At 35.1% G+C, this 20308-nt stretch overlaps 1 protein-coding gene across 1 annotated transcript in view; it reads right to left on the bottom strand.

Moving 5' to 3' along the window:
- The window catches only part of LOC306873881 (protein sidekick-1-like), a gene marked incomplete at its 3' end in the record, with an annotated part of 220011 nt that overhangs the window by 140612 nt on the left and 59091 nt on the right, over nucleotides 1–20308 (bottom strand). The window contains exon 3 of the mRNA XM_079423407.1: nucleotides 154–310. Coding sequence (XP_079279533.1) covers nucleotides 154–310 — 157 coding nt within the window. The remainder of the gene's footprint in view (nucleotides 1–153; nucleotides 311–20308) is intronic.

The following is a 20308-nucleotide window of genomic DNA, read 5'->3' as shown; positions in this document are numbered from 1 at the left end:
TTAAAGCCAATTTTAGTGTGATTAATTATCTTGCTTCAGAAGGATTGTCCCTGTTGCATGGCTTTGGATAAGAAAAATAAACAGCTAAATCAATTAAATATATATGTCTAAATGTGCAGTGCAGCAGAGTGTACAGTATGTGCTAATTATTACCTGTACTCTGGTGTGTATTCAGTGATATCTGTGCTGTTTCTCATCCATTTGAACTCCAGCGGCCAGCTGCCCTCAGCCAGACAGGTGAGCACGAGTCTGTTACCCTCCAGGTGTGTCTGTGCACCCCCTGCCTCGGTTTTAAAGTACGGAGCAATGTCTGTGAAGAGAACATCAATAACAGAATGAAAACCCATGCTTAATTTTGATATAATGAACAGTTAAACTTCCCCAAATGTGCAAAGATGGCTAATTATGATGCATGAATAAAAGCACACTGAGCGTAAGAATAAAGTGCTGACCGTGATATTTCAAACGGTCCAGGCCCACATACTGGCCAAATATTACTCTGATTAATGACTGATATATCACCCAGGCTGATTCACCAGCCAATATTTGGCCATTTCGAGACTGATAACTATGCCTGAGTACACATTTAGAGTACATCTATACATCTATAATGTATATATATATATACATATATATATACAGCACATTAGATTTTCTTTTTGTTAACAACTGTTTACAACAGTAGTACAAAACAAAAAGCAGCTGTACAAATTTACAATCCATCCCTCCCCTTGGTAGACTCAAAAAAAAATAAAAAATAAATAAATAATAATAAACACATTAATATTAATGCACTGTAAAGTTGAGCCAACTTAAAATTTTAAGGCAACCAGCTTCAGCGGATTTTTGAGTTTTCTCAACTTGTTGTTTTAAGTTTATACAACAAAAAGTTGAGAATCTCCTACAAAAATAAGTTGAGAAAACTCAAAAATCTGCTGAAGCTGGTTGCCTTAGAATTTTAAGCTGGCTCAATTTTAAGTTTGGCTCAACACTTTTTTTTTACAGTGTACATAAACAAATAGCAATAAAATCATTTTTACAAAGATTTTAGAGAAGAAGACACAACATTAAAAGCTGAATGCCATGAATGAACAGTTTTCATGTTAGATCCATGTATACGAGAAGTAGAGAGTTCCATTGAGATAATGTCCAACAAATACACAGTCCAGGTTCTTCTGTCCATTGTGTGAGGAGGATTCCAACGGTTTACCAGCAATTTTTTTGCTGCTGTGAGAGCAGCTAACAGTAAAGATATTTGTTGGACGGACAAGGTCAAGTCCCAAAAGTCATTCATGAAAAACATATCTCAGTACCCAACAAATATGATGAGAAAGAGGGGCACTCCCAAAAAAATGCAAAAAAATGCATAAAACTCCTTGGGAACAGAAATTACACTTAGGAGAAAACGACAGATTCATATATAAATGTTTCATTGGAGTCAAGTAAACCCTATGCAGCAATTTAAATTTGAATCATTTGGTGATTAGGGTTTTTAGAAGACAATTAACATACCCCATACCTGATCGGAAAATAAAACATGCACATCCTCATTAAGATCCTTAGCCCAGTCAGTTGTAATAGATAAAGGTTTGTATGAATGCTCAAGAAGAAAGAGATAGATGACTGAAGCAGAGGAGGGAGATTCCTCAGAAGGAAGGATTAGTTTGTGCAAAGAGTGAACAGGTAGTTGAGAGTTACAAGGCACCCCATACGCCCGTAGGGCCGATCTAATACGCAAATACATAAAAAAGAGGTGCCTGGCAGATTATATTGAGTTTTAAGATTCTGGAAGGATTTTAAACCACTATCATCATAGATATCTCCTAGAGTGTTTACTTGGACAATGACATGGAGTACTGCCTGACAAAAGGTTATTATTGTGGAAAATAAGCGAATGCCTAGGCCATTTTGTAACTAGTTGTGAACGTCTTTCAACATCCCTCCATGTGGAAATGAGATGGGTTACAATGGGACCAAACCGAGATTTACACTGCCTAAGCGGAACTCGCGGAAAAACAAGATGCTTCAATTTTATACGGATAAACAATAGATTCCTCGATTGCTCTCCAAGACACAGAAGCATCAGGATCAAACCAAACTGCTAAAGGGCGGAGGGAAAAGGTTTGAGCATACAGTCTAAAATTAGGGAAAGAAAGACCTCCATGTAATCTACATCGTTGCAAGGTAGTCAGTTTAATACGAGGACGTTTCCCATCCCATATATACTGTGAAACACATGCATCTAGTTTATTCCAGTAGCCAACCGGTGGAGCGAGAGGAATCATGGAAGAAAATAAATTAATACGTGGGAGAACATTCATTTTAATCACCGATATATGGGCCTGAAAAGAAGTAGGAAGACGAGACCAATTTTCCAAATCTGAGGATACTTTGGCTAGAATACCGTTATAGTTTTTTGAGACGATTTCCTGCAGGGAAGGAAAAACATCTATCCCCAAGTACTTACAGTTTTGAATCAATGGAATAGATATAGAAAGGGACATGGAATCAATCTTAGAATTGAGGGGAAGTAAACATGACTTACTCCAATTAATTTTAAACCCTGAGAGAGGGTCCAAAATGGTCAAATAAATTCAGCACATGAGGAACAGAATGTGACGGCTTCTCCAAAAACAATAAGATATCATCAGCAATCAAAGAAATATGACGATGAGTGTTCCGTATATTTATGGGAGAAATAGTTTCAGATTGTCGGACCGCTTGAGCTAAGGGTTCCAAGGATAGGGCACAGTACATTAGATTTTACTGTTGTTTTTGAAAGAAGTTTTCTCATTATTTAAAATAGCTGTTTTCTATTTCAATATATTTTAGAAGGTCATTTATTCCTGTGATGCAAAGCTGTCTTCAGTGTCACATGATCCTTCAGAAATTATTCTAATATGCTGACTTGCTGCTCAAGAAACTTTTATTTTATAACATTTATTATTACTGTTAAAAACAGTTGTGCTGCTTAATATTTGTGTGGGAACTGCAATACTTTTTGGAAGTTCAAAGGAAGGAAGTTCAAACAGCACTTTCTTTCTTTCATTTATTTATTTATTTAGGTGACAATGTAAAAGTCTTTACTGTCACTTTATCAATTTAATGCATCCTTGCTGAATAAAAGTATATCATTTTCCTCCATAAAATCTTGCTGACGCCAACATTTTAAACCATATACTATATAAAGTCAGGATGCTCAGACAAAGATGATTAAGTTTTAGTAGTGACTTTGTGCTGTGTTTAACCAACAAATGGCTTTCGTCGGCACATTACACTTAAATATGAGAAAGTAAAAAATACACACTTCACCTTTCTGGTGCCCTCTCTTGCAGAACCTGATTTTACAAAGTGCGACATGTTCCTGGATCAACATCTTTGTTGACCCTGGAACAACATTGTGATTAACCAATCAGAAGAACCAGTTTATAGTTTATGTGAAGTTTAGGCTTACAATCAGTGTTTGGTGCTTGTACATCAGTGTCATTCATCTATCATTTCCTCTGATTTTAGGGATTACTCATGGTTAAGGTTAGTTTTAGGTGTAGGGATGTGGTCAAGACTAAATTTTTGGATTAAAATGTTGTTCCAGGGTCAATAAAATATATTGAGGAACACATCTAACTCAGCAAAATCAGGACACAGTTTTACATACTGTATGAGTCCTTAGGCTGTAGCAAAAACATTTAGGCCATAATAAAAATGAAATACTCTTATGAAAAAGAAGTTTATTCAAGTGTACTATTAGTATACTTCTTTTAAACTAAAAAAATAAGAAAGTATACTTTTAGTTTACTTTATGTACTTTTTAGAAATGGGCTTTATGTACGTCTCAGAAATATACTTAAAATGACATTTAAGTATATTTCACTTATACTTAGAAAAAGACTAAATACTTCGAGCTATACTTGTGCTCCTAGAATCCGTGTTTTCATTGTTATATGGTAGGGGGCGCTAGTCCACATCTTCTGTACAGAATTTCCAAAAAACACAAGTGAAGATACAACAGATACTTCCACATGTAATCTAACATGATCATCTGACATAAAACAGCATCAAAACTGTTTAACGTTATGGAATAAAATGTCGACCAATGAAGAGGTAATAATGACTGTCAAGCTTTGGGGTGTTGATCGACTCCATCTACGTTTTGATTATCATTCTGAATCCAATTCATAGTCTTTTTTCAGCTTTTTGTTCAAAATGTTGTTTATTTGTTTATTTCTTATGAAACTTACCCACATTCAAGTGTTTAAAAAAGAATGCATGAAGCTAGAATAAAATGTTTTTGTTTACAAGCAGATACCCTGTTCTTTCTTTGGATGCTTTGTATGTTCAGATATTCATATAACAAAATATATACAAATTAATACCTAAATAGTGACATAGTAGTATACTTAAAGTATGATATAAAGTTCACTTAAAAAAAAACAACTTACGAGTATACTTTCAGTATAAAACTACTAAACTACACTAAGTTTACTCAAAATGCTACTACAAGTATTTAATTACTAAACTATCAATCTACCTTTAAGTTCACTTTTAGTATAGTTGCAGTACAAGCTAAAAACATTGATGTGAACTAGTTGCGTACTCAAAGTTTACTACTGTTATACGTAAAGTATACTTAAATGTGTACTTAAAAGTATACTTTTATATGCTAGAAAGTTGGCGAATTTAGTCCCAAGGAGTATTGAAATAGTACACTTACAAGTATACTACAAGTACACTGATATTTGTATACTTACTACATAAAGTATACCTAAAAATATACTTGAACTTTGCTTAGCTAAGTATACTTAATAAAATAAACTTGAAGTATACTACTTTTTGGTAAGGGTATACTTCTGAGAAAATCTGCAAATACACACTTGCCCCTAGACACCCAGTTAATGTGAAAGGAAAGACTGGTATATGTCAAAAGAATAAGTCACCTTCATGTCAGTATTGCCCAGTGAAATTCAGACCAATTTACATAATACACATTCACACAATAAACTTTTCACTCAAGACTTTCACTCAAGTGCTTTGTGGGAAACTTGTTTCAAAGCCTTTGTGTATTGTGAATCTAATCTCTCCATCTATAGTCAGAATGGCTTCAGATGGCATCACTATTACTGAAGAACTGACTGAAGAACATCCAGCCAGTAGAAAACAATAGGGAAGGCAGGTGACCTGAGATGAGACTGATAAAATGAGCTCTCCCGCTCTCTCTAAATGTGTAGAAGCTGGAATGCAATTCACACTATATGAATACAGTAAGTTAAAAAAAGATAAAAACATTCCATTCGGTCTTTAGTCATAATAAACTGAATGTATATTCACAAGACATACTGTACGCTCTGTTGCATAAAACAGCGAACGATTTGGAATGCTTTTCAAGAAGCAGCAAAAGAGCAGGACTGACGTGAAGCGCACACAAAAGACAACTTAGAATTGATTCCAACAGAATTTGATGATAGCATTTAAAGTTAACAACATGGCACTCTTTGACTCCAGCATGTGGCTAAGCTAGCAATACTTGAGGAAAACAATCAATAGTTCAATTTCATTTGAAATACTTTTGTTGATACGTTTTAGAAACTCATTAACAATATTTTCATTTACAAATTTCATGTGACAGTCAATAACCAATACATAGCTGATATTATAAATCCATACTGCTTTGTTAGGAGAAATATCTTTTTACTCCATTATATTTATTCACAGTTTGTTTGATTGAGTTGTGTAATTGCATTGTATGTTATGTATGTACACATGATGCTGCCTTAGGATTTGGGCAAAACAAGGTATCTTAGAAGGCAGCAAGATGCTGCAGCACAGCTTTGGCACAGTGTTCTCGTCTGGTGTGTTGCCCAGGTCAACATTCAAATGAAACATTCTTACTGTCTCTGCTGGATAAAATGACTTCAGTCTTTTATTGTGAAGCTAAAGGCCAATGCCTCGGTGGCTCCCATCACACTTGTTAGTAAATTACTCGCTATTTACCAAACGCTTTCATCCAAAAAAAGATTAATTGCAGAAACAGCCCTCCTGGAGCTACTAAGTGCTTTGTTTAAAGACACAAAGGTGAGAGAATAGAAATGTGAAGCATTAACTCTTAACAAGATCTTAACATTTTCTGAAGAAAGCGTGAGTGACTTTTGCCTGTGTCAGTAAATGGTGCATGGTGAGTTTTTAAATGTAATTTTTGTTATTTAAATTTTATATTTTAATACCACAGATAATTAATTTGAATATTTTGGGCTTACAAAGTATCATACAGTGGTGGCCAAAATTGTTAGAACACCTGACAGATCTGAAAATATTGACCTTTTTTGCCTCCAAAACATGATTTCATTTCATAATGTTCCCGAAAGATGCAGATGGTTGCCCTGAGCACAACAAATATCATATGAATTGAGCCATAACGCTTTTATCCACTTTATACTTTAATATTTGGTATGTCCACTTTTTGCAGCAATTACAGCAGCAGATCTTTCTGATATAGTGTCAGTATATTTCCTGAGAACTTCAACACTAATGTTATCCCATGCCTTCTGAAACTCAAGCCAAAGTCTTTCCTATGAATTTAAAAAAGATCTTTATTTTCCAAGTCGCCCCAAATTGGCTCAATGTGGTTGAGGTTCGGACTTTGAGGGGGCTAGTCCATAATTTTCAATGTTTCAGCAGATTCAAAACATAAACAAATTTAATTAAAATGAAAACAGAAAATATACAAATAAAATCAAATGAAAAATATAGACAAAAACAATATCGGTCAACCACTAGATAATTATACCTATTTATGAGACATAGTTAAATTAGGATGCAGATTCAAATCTTTACAGAAGTTAGATTTTTAAAAGATTTTCCTTTTTTATTGTGAACTCTCGTATTTGTCAAAGACGGATGAGCAAGAATAACATTAATAGCTACAAAGCAGCACTAAATGATAACTAATAACTCTCCAGTAACTATCATTGTTTGGAACTGAAACTTGGTGCTAACACCTTTAATCCTTAACCGATGAACGATTACTGTGTTCAACTCACAGGAAAGGAGCTTGATGTTGAACTTAATGAGGCAAATCTGTATTTCTTCTAGTGCCAAATACACCATGAGAGGATCATAGCACCCTGTGATCTGACCTTTTTTGTGGTTCCAGTATAATGAGACGGCGTGACAGCCGCATGCACTCACAGCACAGTCGTACAGTTTTGGGGAGTTAAGTGGCCCCCCACCCATAATGCACCAGTCTTTTACTCTGGCCTCAGGATAGAGTTACCCACAGAGAAGATCTGAGCGCACAGACAGGTAGAAGCAAGCATGGGTAATCAGGTGGAAGAAATGGGGTGATCAGTGACATTTACACATCAAACACACACACAAACATTTCGGTGAACTCCGGCACAAGCTGTCCACACACACTTGTACGCGCATACACACATCACACAGACTCACGCAGCGGAAGAGACAGGGTGATCAGTGACATTTCCATAAAGTGGAGGCAGAAGATTCTCAAGGGAACAGGAAACAACATATGCGCACACACACACCCTTTTAAAAGTGCCTTGCGACCAGGAAATCTCTCTGTGAAGGACTATAGCGCGCTCAAAAGAACTTAAAGCAGGAAGAGTACGATCTGTGAAATGGAAAGGACAAACATTATTGATAGAATCATCAGTCTGTGTTACCTGAACTGTGCAAACTCCAGGGCTTATATAAGCTTTATTTGCCAAATAAAGACACAATGTCTGACATTCAAAATAAATACTTATTCTAGTGATGCACCGAAATGAAAATTTTTGACCAAAGACTAAAATTCATGAGTTGGAAAATGCAGTTTAATTTAGTTTTTTAGTTTTATTGCATTTTTTAATTAAATGTATTAAAAATAATAACTGAATAAACTACTTTAAACAAAAAGCTGCATTTTCAGAATCTTAATATTATTTATTAATTAATAATTTAATAAACTAATTTAAACAAATGTTTAAAACAATATTTTTAAATCAAACATTATTTTTAAATGTATGAAATTATTAGCCTATTAATAATAATTAATCATTATTATTATCTTTCTCTAATATATTATATATTATCTATTTTTAATAAAAGTATTTATAATATTTTAAAGGGGTCATCGGATGCAAAATTCACTTTACAAGTTGTTTGAACATAAATGTGTGTTGGAAGTGTGTGTACACATCCATCCTATAATGATAAAAATCCACCCAGTGGTTTTTTAAATCCCTATTTTAAAATCCCCTTTCTCAAATCAGGCTGTTCTGAGATTCCTGTCAGAATGATGTAGTTCTGTACAGACCCCTCCCACGATAGTTGATTGACAAGGCCGTCTTACCTTAGACCCGCCCTGAGTGAGCTGAGAGCTGTCCGCCTCCGGTGCAGGGGAAGAGAAGATGTCTCCGTTTAAGCGATTGAAGTGTTTAGTTGTTGGATGTAATAATGAATATAGCAGTCGTCATTTACTCCCGACATCTGAGCCGCAGAAGATGCAGTGGACTAACGCCGATCCCGATCTACATAAATGCATCTATGTTTGCGCGAATCATTCGTGACCCAGTTTTATCTACAAAAGAAGTGAGTATAAGGTTTTTTATGAATATTTGCAAATCGCCTTTCCTAATAATGTGCCAGTTAGCCAGTTTTGCGGCTGAAATTTTGTATGCTCCATAGATATATATACCTAGATGCCTCATTATGGACTGTTTCTATGGACCGTGATACGTAAGCCATCCGCCATTTTTGGAACGGTCTGCAAATCTTTGAGCGCATTGACTGTGTGCGTCTACAACAGCAAGTTATATGCTTGTATATCTTTGAATATTCATTGATTATTATGGTGAATGCGAGATGGCTGACACGTCAACGTATCTGGAGCAGTCAAATAGGGATCTACACATATCTATGGCCTGCCCGTCACTCCAAGGAATAGAGGGGTGGAGTCAGCAGAGCTCACTAACATTTAAAGAAACATGGACTAGATCAGTGTGCTGAAAACAGACCTGATTTTGACAGGGTAAAGAAGGTGTTTTTTACACTACTATTGAAAATTTGTAACCAAAGTATGTAAAAGACTTTTCATTAAGACACTAAAAAATCACATCATCAAAATGGGCATCCGATGACCCCTTTAAGTGAGTATTTTTCCTTCATGTGGTATAACTTACATATGCTACAAGCATTTTTAGATTAAAATTTTTATAATATATATATATACCAATAATTTATTAATATATTACCAACTGTCTACAATAATACTGTTTGGTCCATATTTTAGCATGAAGCTGAGATATTGCTTCAGTATATCAGATTTTATCAGTTTCACATTCAAGCGACAGTGCCAAAAATGTTATTATACATATTACAATAGAAAACTAATTTATGAAGACAGATGTGTATCTCTAATACTGGGTGTTATGTTACAAAAGAAAAGAAAGGAAAAGAACAGACTGAGCTTTTTTGCGCCTTCATGCTTTTCGCACTTTTAGTTATAGGCCCACTGTTCATCATAATAGGCCTCATTTATCAATCTAACGTAGAAACGAGCTAAATGTGGCAACAGAAAACAATCGTCATTTGAATATCACGCCCCTAAAAACACCCCGATTTAGAAACCTGGCCCTAGAGTTTACGACAAGGAGAAACAAAACCTGGTCAAAAAGAGGAAGTAATCTCGTTCCAAAAACACCCGTTACCCTTGTAACTGCAAAGAATTACATTTTTTTTTATGTATATTGAATACCGGCAAATTTAAGGAAATCTTTACAAACATAAACATTATTTAGCCTATTTCCTTTCAGTCCACAACAAATCCTTTACATTTAATGATATTACAGAACAAGAATGACAAAATAAGTAGCTATAAAATTATATGTTAAAACACAATATAAAAAATAAAAACATGCTGTAAGCTGGCATTTATTAGCCTATAAACAGCACACAAACGCCAAGCAAAGCTGAAACAGCATTGCACTCAAGAGCCTCTCTAATTCAACAAGAATCCAAATGTTTCCCTTTTTGCAATACAGTTGGGCAAAAAAGTATTTAGTCAGCCACCAATTGTGCAAGTTCTCCCACTTAAAAAGATGAGAGAGGCCTGTAATTTTCATCATAGGTACACTTCAACTATGAGAGACAGAATGGGGGGAAAGAATCCAGGAAATCACATTGTAGGATTTTTAATGAATTAATTGGTAAATTCCTCTGCAAAATAAGTATTTGGTCACCTACAAACAAGCAAGATTTCTGTCTCTCACAGACCTGTAACTTCTTCTTTAAGAGGCTCCTCTGTCCTCCACTCGTTACCTGTATTAATGGCACCTGTTTGAACTCGTTATCAGTATAAAAGACACCTGTCCACAACCTCAAACAGTCACACTCCAAACTCCACTATGGCCAAGACCAAAGAGCTGTCGAAGGACACCAGAAACAAAATTGTAGACCTGCACCAGGCTGGGAAGACTGAATCTGCAATAGGCAAGCAGCTTGGTGTGAAGAAATCAACTGTGGGAGCAATTATTAGAAAATGGAAGACATACAAGACCACTGATAATCTCCCTTGATCTGGGGCTCCACGCAAGATCTCACCCCGTGGGGTCAAAATGATCACAAGAACGGTGAGCAAAAATCCCAGAACCACACGGGGGGACCTAGTGAATGACCTGCAGAGAGCTGGGACCAAAGTAACAAAGGCTACCATCAGTAAGACACTATGCTGCCAGGGACTCACATCCTGCAGTGCCAGATGTGGCTGGGTCTTTCAGCATGACAATGATCCCAAACACACCGCCCGGGCAACGAAGGAGTGGCTTTGTAAGAAGCATTTCAAGGTCCTGGAGTGGCCTAGCCAGTCTCCAGATCTCAACCCCATAGAAAATCTTTGGAGGGAGTTGAAAGTCCGTGTTGCCCAGCGACAGCCCCAAAACATCACTGCTCTAGAGGAGATCTGCATGGAGGAATGGGCCAAAATACCAGCAACAGTGTGTGAAAACCTTGTGAAGACTTACAGAAAACGTTTGACCTCTGTCATTGCCAGCAAAGGGTATATAACAAAGTATTGAGATGAACTTTTGTTATTGACCAAATACTTATTTTCCACCATAATTTGCAAATAAATTCTTTAAAAATCAGACAATGTGATTTCCTAAATTCTTTCCCCCCCATTCTGTCTCTCATAGTTGAAGTGTACCTATGATGAAAATTACAGGCCTCTCTCATTTTTAAGTGGGAGAACTTGCACAATTGGTGGCTGACTAAATACTTTTTTTGCCCAACTGTATTTGTATTATTTGGTTGTTAAACTATTATTTTTTATGTAGCCTAAACATGTCTTTATCCTTCACTCATGTTCCAATATTTGCATAAAATCCTTCACATGCGTGGAAATATTTATTTGGGCGCAGCACCTGATTTCACAGCGGACCTTTTAATATAAACAGTGCAACTTTTATATTTGGTTGACTGCATTTTAGTTTGATGATGAATAGCTGAAATGTCAAGCAACGCTAGAACTAATGTTGTTTGTGAGTGCGTGAGGCACCAAGGCTATCTGATGAATAAAATCAAATAAAGATATAAATAAAATGCATTATGACAAAATGAGCGTAGCCTATACTTGTTGCACAGTTTTTTCCCTTTTGTTTATCTGTTAATTATATTATAGCCTATTATATGTTTTGTGTGGTCCTATTTATTTTATTACTTTTATTCATTTCTGTTTTCTCCGTTCACAGAAGTGCTGCAGGTGCGACGATTGAATCCTCATGGTCTGTTGTTTACGCTGCTATTCGTGCATATAAAGCTAAAGCCCTGTATTTAAAAAAAAAAATTAAAATAAAAAGATATTCTAATCTTATAATGCGCTTCAGTTGACGGTCAGGAAAATAACCTAAATGAACAAAATGCTGTCATTCTACAATCCTCCACCAGATTTACTATGCTGCGAGCAAGTTCAGGTGACTCAAAAACTTGCGTACACGAGACCAGACGTGACATTTTATCGTAGCCACCGCTTGTGTCCATATTGATAAATTCCAAGTTTTGCATTGAAACGTGCGTACGGCCAATTTTCTGTCGTACGTTTGTTTCGTAAATGAGGCCCATTGTGTGTGTGCTTAAATTCTGAAACATAAAGACAGTTCATCTGCTTTCAGTTGGTTCTTTGTGCAGTTCACTGATGTACATTTTTCACTGGATTCAAAATTAATTAAAATATATAAAATGCACCTAAAATAAACAGAAACCTTACTCATCCAGTGTTATAAATTGACTAAAGAGAAAAGAGTAAACTGATGGTATGATAATATAGTATAGTATGGTTTTAAAATCCATATTAAATTAAAATTAAAGCACAGTTAAAGCACAATTTTAGCACATATTTCAGTCAATTTTGGATTTAGGATATCTTTTTTATACACACGCATAGCTGCAGGCACACAATGTGACTTGTGCAGGATTTCATTTTTGTTTACAAAGTGGCCAATTGTCACCTGCCACCAACAGTTTTCTTCAATCTCAAATGGCATGTGGTTTAGAGGAACGCAAAGTGTCCCTTAATTTTCTACCTTTTCCACCTTTAGAAAAAATTTGAAAGCAAAAATGTTATATATCACTAGAAACTGTTTACATCGAAGGAGGGACTTCGGCTCTTAAACAACCACACAGTCAAAATGCATAGCAAAGCAAAACCCACCTCGCTAGTCACACGCTTGTATTGGCTCGTTCGAAGAACAAAGACATAAAAAGCAGTATAGAAACAGATGAAATTGTTTTAAATATCCAATCACCCATTTGTGCTCAGGTAGACATGTACAGCTGAGAGAATTAGTTATTCTTCAGAGGGCAAATAGAACAAATGCACAATAATTACTGTTTGCCGCCAGATAAGGGGCTTAGTGAAGCATTCAGCATGTTTTTGTTTGCTTATAATCAAATTAAAGTTCAAAAGCATGCAAAATCTGACAGCTCTGAAAATGAAGTACTAAACTAACACTGAGTGAAGAGAGAGAGCAAACAAAAATAAATAGAAAGCTGAAAGAAAAGGACATACACAATCGCTCACTCATACAAACACAGGCAGGCAGCTAAATGCCTAAAATGTCTAAATGTCTACACCACGGGCTGTATAATGGGATGATCGTCATTCTATTGTCACACTGTCACTTGCCTCACTAAGGGTTTCATACAGTCTGTACTGTAGATTCCCAGAAAAATATTTTATGACTACATAGCGTTCATATTGAAATGTCTGAATTGTATTTAAACTTTGGTATCTTCGCAAATTTAAGGACATGTTTGAGATCTATTCTGAAAAAGGAGAGACGATTGTATTTAACTGCTTGTATGCATTTTCATTATCTCTTAATACCACTGCCATTATCCAACACTCATATTCTCTTAAAAAATAGCTTAATTACACTGTTAAATTATCTCTAAAATCTAAAAAGAATATTAATTTTTATATTGTACTTCATGCCTAAATTCACTAGTAGCTTTTAATTAATTTTTTAATTAGTTTTAAAAAGTATATTAAAAATAGTATATTTCAGCATCATTGAGATACTATTTTGGTTTTTATTAATATTTTTAATGATATTTTGAATTTAAATTTGATGTTTTGTTTAGTTGTGGTTTCAGTTATTTTCTGGTGTGTTTTTATAGTTTCTAGTCATTTTCATTTCAGTTTTAGTTTTAGTTATTTTAATACATCAAGTTAAACTAAATGAAAATGACAAATGTTGCCTTGGAAACTAGCTGAAAAATACAGAATTTTGAGCAAAAAGTCATTGCTCTCCAATTCCTCCAATGTTGTCTTAGAGAAACAGCTGAGATATTGACAGCATTTGTGATATTTCTTTCCTGCAGTTTTTCTTCAACAAAATCCAAATACAGGCTTAAACACGGCTCGACATAAGATTAAGTTATCAGAGAGCCTCGCAAACACAGACACATACCCTCAAAAGCAGAAATGTTTTCTTGACAGTCCTGCTGTTTCACAAGGACAACATACCCCAGAAATGTCTCGACGCGCTCTAGAAACACTCTTTCAAGTAAAACGGGCGATGAGCCCCGTCTAAAAGAGTTACCATTCTCCAAAAGAGAAATCTCTTGACATGCAGTATTAAGAGTATAGCCGTTTTATATTCCCTTGGCACCGATCACAAGCAAGTTCTTTCTTTTAACCTTTTCTTAAGAGCATGTCAAAGACTTGATTCTCACTGATTCTTTCAAGACATTTACCAGGGTAACCTTGGTGTGAATGTCTTGTCTTGACGTGATGGACAGATGGATCTCTTTTCATTCATTATTCAGACCAGTTTAGATCAAAAAGCATTCACACCAAATTTATCCTGACGATCAAAACCTCGCGGAAGGAAATCTACAGACAGGGAGCATATGGCAGGTAATTCTTTGATATGAAACTGTAATTGCAAAAAGGTTTTATAAGATTGTGATTTTCTCAAGAACTCAAGATTAGAAATATTAAATCACTGAATTCTGCAACTGACCAATCAGAACAAAGTATTCCAGACGCCTGTGTAATAAATAACCATATATACCAGATTTTGATTGAATAAATACAGTTACAGTGCATGCAGCTGCTACAAAAGAACATTAAGAACATTAAGCACAGAGCAGGTGCGGAAGGTTTTGTGTGTGTGCGTGAATATTCACAAAAATATTAAACAGCTTTAACATATTAAGCAACTGTTTTGATTATAATAAGAAATGTTTATTGAGCATAATAGAATAATTTCTGCTTTCTAAATTCAACTTTGCCATTACATTATTAAATTACATTTTTAAATATGCTAGAATAGTCTCATTTCAAATAGTAATATTTCACGATATTATGGTTTTTAGTGTATTTTTTCATTATAAGAGATGATGATCATACGAGATTTGTATCAAAACCATTTTTCAGACCCAAAAGCCTTTGAATGGTAGCATACTTAATATAAGGTTATCTGGTATGGCAGGAACACTGACTGTATGGAAACAAAAATCTTGAATTAAGATCTCCTTTTAACATTGAAAGTAACATTCAAGTAAAAACACAAGATATATCAGATCAACAATGAAAGTCAAACCACTTTAAACCAGAGACAGACCTCTGCAAGTGTAACAAAATGGAAAAAAGTCTGAAAAAACAACCTTGACAGAATTTTGTATCTAAGATGGATAAAAGACATGTATTAAATGTCAACACTTTTACATTTTTCAGAGGTTGGAAGCCACTTTGTAAGCTGTTTTCAAAAACCTCAGTTTTCAGTTAACTATAAAGAAGTGTCTTTTTGTTTTCAGAAATATTGTATTAATGTGAATGGAGCGTCAGATGCATGACTGTTCAGAGATTTCTAGCCTTTATATGTCCAGTCCCTTTCTCCTCTAACTTATTACATTTCCCCTCCTTTATCTCATATGTTTCCACTGTTTGCAGTGAAAGCTTGCTCTGTTTGAAAGCTTGCAAGTTGTAATATCTCTTTGGTTGCAATTACAAATTAAACAGCTAAAATCTTTTTAAAAAATTACTGTGAGCAGATTACTTTTATGCCTAAAATTATTTGTCCACTAAGACAAAAAAGTCTGTATTTAAAACACTAGTCAGTCAAAAGAGCCTTTTTTCCCCCAATGTACTAACAATCCCACAGCCCTCAGAATTATTAGAGCTGAGATGAAAGAGACATGGGAAGTGCTAATTATTACAGAGACAAAAAGTCTCAAAGAGTTTTTTTTCCTGAATTTTCTGACAGCTTGCCAGCTCTCCAGCCCAAATTCAATAATCATTTCCAATTGTTAAGCCAGTAAATGAAATTTGCAGTTATTTTAAGTTTGTTTTAGGGAAGTAATGAGTCTTGTCCTGACTGTTATATAAATATCTTGCAGAAATGAGTGAGTACATGGACACTTTTGTGAGAAAACAGCATGAAAAAGTTTAAGTTGTATTCTCATCATTCAGCATGTTTACAGGAAATTACATATTTTGCAACTAATCCTTTTCTTGACCTATGAAGGCAAGTATTACAAGGCGGCACAGGTGGATTGTCCCTGTAGTAACTATACTGAAACGTGATCTTGGATAAGCTCAAACACTATTCAAAAGGGATTTGTTTTCTAAACAACATCTGATTTGCAATTATTAACATTGGACAGCTGTCATTTTTTTAAAGTACCGATTTGGACGGAAAGTCTAAATCCATAATAAATGTGCACCAGGACTTTGCATGCAATGAGAAAATTACATTTGGTTGCACATTCTACAAAGGTCAAAACAAATGAGGAGTAGCTTTGTGAAAATACAATATCCACAATCACAGACATCCCTATCCGGATGGGATTTCATTTCTCAGGGGACTGACAAGTTGGATGAAAAAACAGTAGGTAATTTGCTCTAATTTTTACCCAGGATGTGCAAGAAAAGCACAGATGTGTTTAATTCAGATGCTACTGAAATCCCAAAGTATGCTTGCGAAACAAATTTTCTAAACCTCCTCAGGTAAAACAAGTTACATCTTTAAATGACTACTTGCATAGATGCACAAATCTGGCCAACTAGTTCTTCAACAAATGCAATTTTTATTAAAACGTAAAAGTTCCTCCTGCATAATTTCTCGGATTGCTTCTTCTAAACAAGAAAACCTTCGGAAAATAAAATTCCATCATATCTAATATTATTTGTTTTTAGATGGAAATGTAAAGAAAAAAACAGCAGGGAGAATTCCTCAGAGATAAACTTCATGGGTGGGACATGGATTAAGTCAAAGAAAGCAATTTTAAAAAGACTACAATTTAGTGTGTGTCTATGTGGGTGCCAACGCAGAGCCTCTCCCACGGGACACAGCACAGTACGTGACCTCATTAAAGGGAGACAATTTAATATTTGACAACATCCCCTAGAGGACTTTGGGCAAAGCATGACTTCCTGTCACCCCAGATTGGCTCTGCTGTGGATGAGGGTGTATGTGTGTACCTGCATATGCGACAAGTACCATTATATCTGCACTGCAGGAAGCAGAGCACTTTCCCACAAGTACAGACAAAAACATTCCTATCCACCATAGTGCTGTTTTGGTCAGACAGAAAAGTTCATTCTCTCCGCACACTACTTGGAAAACATCTTAAGATGATGTCCTTTTCCAATAAAATCCACACACATATTTGTTTAGAACGGTTATGGACTGGGCTTTGCTTGAAAATGGTGCTTGATCTGTACATATTTCTCTCCTGATTCAGACAAGATGACTTTTTCACTGGTGAAAGCAATATTATGGATAGAGGACTATTAAAATATCTTCATGGATTTGTTTCTTACAAATACACAATTACTTAAAATAACCTAAACTCATGGACTGGAGTCATGTGGATACTTGTGGATTATTGTGATGTTTTTATCAACTGTTTGAACTCTCATTCTGACGGCACCCATTCACTGCAGAGGATCCATTAGTAAGTAAGTGATATAATGTTAAAATTCTCCAAATCTGTTCTGATGAAGAAACAAACTCATCTACATCTTGGATGGCCTTAGGGTGAAGCATATTTTCACCAAATTGTCACTTTTTGGGTGAACTATTTCTTTAAAACAGGAAGAAACTATGTCCAGATGGGACAAGAAAAAATATTCTAGATGTTTTCTCTGAAAAAAAGTCATAATATTTTATGCAATTTTATGCTAATATGTACTGTATCATTTTAAAAAGTGAGAGATATTCTCTGAAATCAAGACTTATCTTACTATATTTTTCTTCATAAATTAATTGATGTTGTTTTAAGATGTTTAAATTTTATATTGGAAGAAAAGACAAAAAAAAAACGATTAAGAAAAATGATTTTTGCAGTGTAATTATTCATTAATAAGCACAAACTCCAACATCTGAATACAATGAATTTTGCAACAAATTATGATGAACTGTTTTCATTAAGCAAAAGATTTGAAATACTAGACCTGAAAATACTGTAAGTTTTGACTGCTTAATGCATCTGTAGGTGTCATCCTGGATCTGTGTGCTTGGTGTACATGTGTAGTAGATACGCCTGTTACAGGTCATGTCATCCCAGGAGACATTCCCGCTCCTGACTGATGCTGCTTCAGTTTCCTTTTAGTCTCACGCTCCAACACAGACCATTGCTTAGGCAAAAATTGCTTTTTTGTAACTTGTTGGTGTGCTGTTCTGATTGATTTAAGTGTGCTTGACTTGAAAAGCTATAAACATCTCATAATGCTCTCATATCTACGAAAAAAGTGATGTCATTCGTCTCCAAATTAAGTCGTTCGCCACGCTCTGCAAACCTAGACTGCTTTCAGCAGACACAATATTGAACTGAGCAAATGCAAAAAGTTCTCTTTGCACTTACATCACACAAACAAGCAGATGTTACACATATTTTTTTAATCCTATTTAAGCTGAGTATTATTGTATTAAATAAAATATATTTGTAAATATTTATAAATTTTTATTATTAATAATAACTTTTTGTCAATCATTTGTAATAATAACAACAATAATATATCATGGTTATAACCTCGCAGGTATTTAATAATTAAGTGTTTAACAGGTAGGTTAGGTGTAGGGGAGGCTTTATTGTCCCAATATAAGGCAGCATCCATTTAGTCATTTTAACAAATATTATAATTTACACTCAATACATTATTACTGCTGTTTTATAATGTAACAATAATGAGGTGCAAATATCTGCCATTTAAACAGAATTTACACTTACACTTTTTACATAGCGTAAATAGATTCTATTTAGTTTGCACTTAGTGTAAATAGCCTATCATTTATTAAATACAGATATTTTCACTTAGTGTAAGTAGAATTTAAGTAGAATACCACTTATGGGTATTTATAATACTGAAAAATACTATTAATGCATTATAAGAAAAATATACAAATTTGTATGTCTTTAACAATTGCAAATATACAAATTGTCGTACATACCCCAGACATGCAATTAGCATTAAAGCCAAAATAAATATCAACAAAAACAAAATCCAATAAGCATGAGGCCGTTTTATTTTCCTGTTTTTAGATTCCTTGAACCAAGCGCACCAGCACACTTCAAAGTGAACAGAAGAACATTCAGCCAAGGTCAACAAGGATACGGCTCTCCTCTTCCGTAGGCTCCCTCTGGCATAAAAACCTTGGTGTGAACCCCTCGCACAGAGACCAAGAGAGATTTCAAAGTCTCTGATGGGTTATGGGTTCACCTTATCCAAAGATTTCTCTCATTTGCAGTTCATTTTTTTCCTGCAGTTCTGTTCATTTGTATTCCAAGACACAGGCGGCATTCTTATAAGACCTCAAACACACCCTACACACACACACACACACACACACACAGGTAAACCAATATCATTTCATCAACACTCCTTTTTTCTACCACTATTTTTTTTTCTCTCACCTCCCTTCCTGCATCCCTGTCAGTTTCGCTTGCTTATGATGAGGTGCTCCATCATAGACTGCCTTTTCATTTTTATTCTGTATTTCTAAACTTATTACGATCCCCCACACACATGCACACCCATCCGTCCATAGCTGACTCATTATCACTTATATCACGCTTATATGTCAACACAGCCAGTAACGTCGAGTGTTAAGATGCCCAAACGTCTGTGTGTGTGCGCATGTGTTTATATGCTCACGTTTGGCATCTCATGAATGACTGATGGGCAAAAACAGAGGGAGTTCTGATTTGGTGAGAATGAATTTTGGCTTCCAAAAACTGCCCAACCATGAAACGAGTGCATGATGAAATGTTTTGCTTTGAAATAGCAAATCTGTATCACCCATATGAAATAGGACTAAAGTGAGGCAGCGGAAAGTAGCCTTTAGAAACACAAAGACGTTGAAAGAGACGGGGGAAGAAAGTGAAAGAGATTTCCCCCATTGACCCCGCGTTGTGCAAGATGCATGAAATAAGTTTTATTTTGTTTCCTTGGGGCATTTTAATCTAATCTGGCAGGGATGAAACTATATTGATATGTTAAAGCAGAAGGTATTACTGAAGCTTAGGAGCGTCATATTAAAAAGAGCCATGAATAGTGCAGAGCCAAATATTATAAAGTCAAAAAGTTTCATAGCTGGGTTTCTACTTACTAACTTTAGACTGGGTGGGGGAAAATAATTAATTTCATTCAAATGGATATTGGACATTTTCATATGAGTGTAACAAAATCCAAGCAGCATTATATCAATACAATTCTGGTTTATCACTGAATTTTACTTCTGAAGTTATTATTCCTGAGTGAATTTTTTTTTACTTGTTTGAAATTTTCACACTAAGTTGTATATAAATATTA

This window comes from Barbus barbus, assembly GCF_936440315.1.
Source record: "Barbus barbus genome assembly, chromosome: 8".
Classification (NCBI taxonomy): domain Eukaryota; kingdom Metazoa; phylum Chordata; class Actinopteri; order Cypriniformes; family Cyprinidae; genus Barbus; species Barbus barbus.
Note: the sequence above shows the minus strand (reverse complement) of the source record. Positions and strands in the feature narration are given on the sequence as shown.